Genomic DNA, 2,457 nt, shown 5'->3' with positions numbered 1-2,457 from the left:
GTCTGAGGCTGGAGGTCTTACCCAGGTCAGAAAAGACTGATTTAATTGAAAAACTACTCATACAAAGGATAGAATTTGACATTGTTTCATCCTGCACCAACAACTTTCTTTTTGGAGTACGTCAGTTTGAGAAAAATTTGAACAACAGAACTCCTGCTTGCAATGGCAGGTGTGGAGTGTGTTCTATTCAATCTCTGGAAGCCTGTGTGATACAACTAAGAAGCCTTTGTGATACTGATAGGAATTTATCAGATGGTCCAGAACACCTGTATTGAATTTTATGTCATACCTGTGACGCGAAAACGTGCGATATGGGTGTTCCGGACCGGCTGGTAACTTTCCGTACGGCCCGGGGTTATCACACGGGCTCCATTCGAATAAATCGAACTGTTCCGAGTGGGCCGAGTACGGCGCCATCGAAAGTTTGAATACCTGATTTGGAGGTTGGAACATTACTGTTGCAACGCTTTTTTTTTTCGAGGGCACCAAATTTGTTCAACTTCTGGCGCATTTCGCATCAAAACATGGGTTTTCTCGGGTGGGTATGACATAAATACTAGTAAAATACAACACGGTGTATTCCGCATCGCCCTCGGTCTCAGCCCTCCCGCGGGTCGGGCTGATACCTTGGGCGATACGGAATACACCGTGTTGTATTCTATATTTATCACAGGCCAGGTATGACATAATGGACGTTATATAACATCCTTGGTTTCTTACATAAAGTGTAGAATAGGATCTCACCTTTGTACATTAATTTTTGCATAGCTGGGGGAATCCCTAGGCAGAAAAATGAAGCAATACAAAGATTCAATACAAAGAATATCACAGAATACTCAAGGAGGTTCCTTGGAATGCTGTATCTCTTGAAAGGTTCATTCAGGGTGTTTTCATGGTTTTCTCTCCACCAAGAAATGATGCCGCAAACAACAATCTGCATTACTACTGTACAGAATTGTATTAACTTTCTCTCTCTTTCTACCAAAATGTCCCCTAAAAAATGAATGAACTTTTGAATATTCCTAGTTATATTTTCATAGCAAACATAGCAACCGCAAAATACCAAACTTTAAGCACATACACAAACTTCATGTCAATGTCAGTTTGATTAACAACACACTAAATGTCTTTCAATCCATACAGAGTTTCTAAAGTCATGCTGACCACAAAAATGAGAAATACAGACAGTCACACGAACACACATACACAAAATCAAACTAAAGCCAGCTGTACAGTATACATGTGCCCAGTGTTCTAGCCACCCTAAATGTTTCTGTGTCCCCAGGATTTTGAAATCTCGTCGAACTCCAAAAGGTGGGACAATCCTTGGGAGTCCGGGAGCATGTTCCCCCTGGAACAATTTTAAATATAGACCCTCAGAAATGCTATTTCCTGCATTTTAGGGGCAAATTTTGATTGTAGAATCTGCTTGGTTCAATGGCATCTGCATGCCAATATTAGTCTATCATAAATGACAGAATGGACAAAATTTATGTCCATCCCCAGCAGCAAAATTCTGTCAAAGGTTAGAAGGATGGACGCTGGCTAGAACCCTGCATGTGCCTTTACTTAGTATGCATGGAAATCTTAGTAAGATGTGCATATCTCACAGCAGTCTATAAAGACTTAAGGTTTAACTTACCTGTTAGACCCTGAATATGTTTCTTCAGCATCTCTACTGTGTCGTCTAACGGAAAGGTAATGTCATATTTTTTCTTATTCCACATAACCTTGAAGTCTATGGTTTCTTTGGGTTCACTTAAAACCTCCGGTAACGTCGTCGTCTCCTCTTGACTCTGTGGCCGAGGGGACCCGTCCACGGCATCTGGAGTTTGCTTGGTTTGCGAGTCTGTTTGTGAGTTTGTTTCCACTTGTGTGACGGGCGCCTCGGGTTCTGGTTTTGCTGGAGGCTCTGCCATCATTTCTGTATCTCCTTCTGTGATGAAACAAACAAAGACAATTACAGTCAAACCTGTCTATAGCGGCCACTCAGAGGATCGGAGAAATGTGGCCACTATAGAAAGGTGGCCACTAAAGAGAAAATGTTGATCAATTGTAGTCTTAACGTTCAAGGCACACACACACCTACTATTACTGCCAAAATGACCCTGTCAGGAACTCCAAATCCTCACAAACTACGATTTTAAACTCAATACAGGGTGACATACAGTCATAGGCAGTGTTTCTGTATCTGCGGGACCAGAAATTGTGTGGCCGTGGCCGCGTTAGACAGGTGGCTGCTATAGACTATGTCTTAATGCTTAGGTCCATGGGAAAAATTCAAGGGACTGACAAAAAGTGACCGCAATGGCCAGGTGGTCGCTCTGAAAAGGTGACCGCTAATACAAGTTTGACTGTACACTAAATATGTAATACAACATGGTGTATTCTGCATCACCCAAGGTACCAGCCAAAACCTGGGATAGGATAACCTGGAATCCAGTCTACTTGTGGCAC

The 2,457-nt window shown here is 42.3% G+C and overlaps 1 protein-coding gene across 1 annotated transcript in view; it reads right to left on the bottom strand.

Annotated features, from left to right (window-relative positions):
- LOC118428695 (ubiquitin domain-containing protein UBFD1-like) overlaps positions 1-2,457 on the bottom strand; it is a 9,641-nt gene that overhangs the window by 5,096 nt on the left and 2,088 nt on the right. Inside the window, exons 2-3 of the mRNA XM_035838833.1 lie at positions 1,643-1,936; positions 745-780 (exon numbers count right to left, since the gene is read on the bottom strand). Of these exons, the coding sequence (XP_035694726.1) occupies positions 745-780; positions 1,643-1,936 (330 nt within the window). The remainder of the gene's footprint in view (positions 1-744; positions 781-1,642; positions 1,937-2,457) is intronic.

The sequence above is a fragment of the Branchiostoma floridae genome, chromosome 13, assembly GCF_000003815.2.
Source record: "Branchiostoma floridae strain S238N-H82 chromosome 13, Bfl_VNyyK, whole genome shotgun sequence".
In the NCBI taxonomy this organism is placed as follows: domain Eukaryota; kingdom Metazoa; phylum Chordata; class Leptocardii; order Amphioxiformes; family Branchiostomatidae; genus Branchiostoma; species Branchiostoma floridae.
This window is presented reverse-complemented; position numbering and strand designations above follow the sequence as displayed.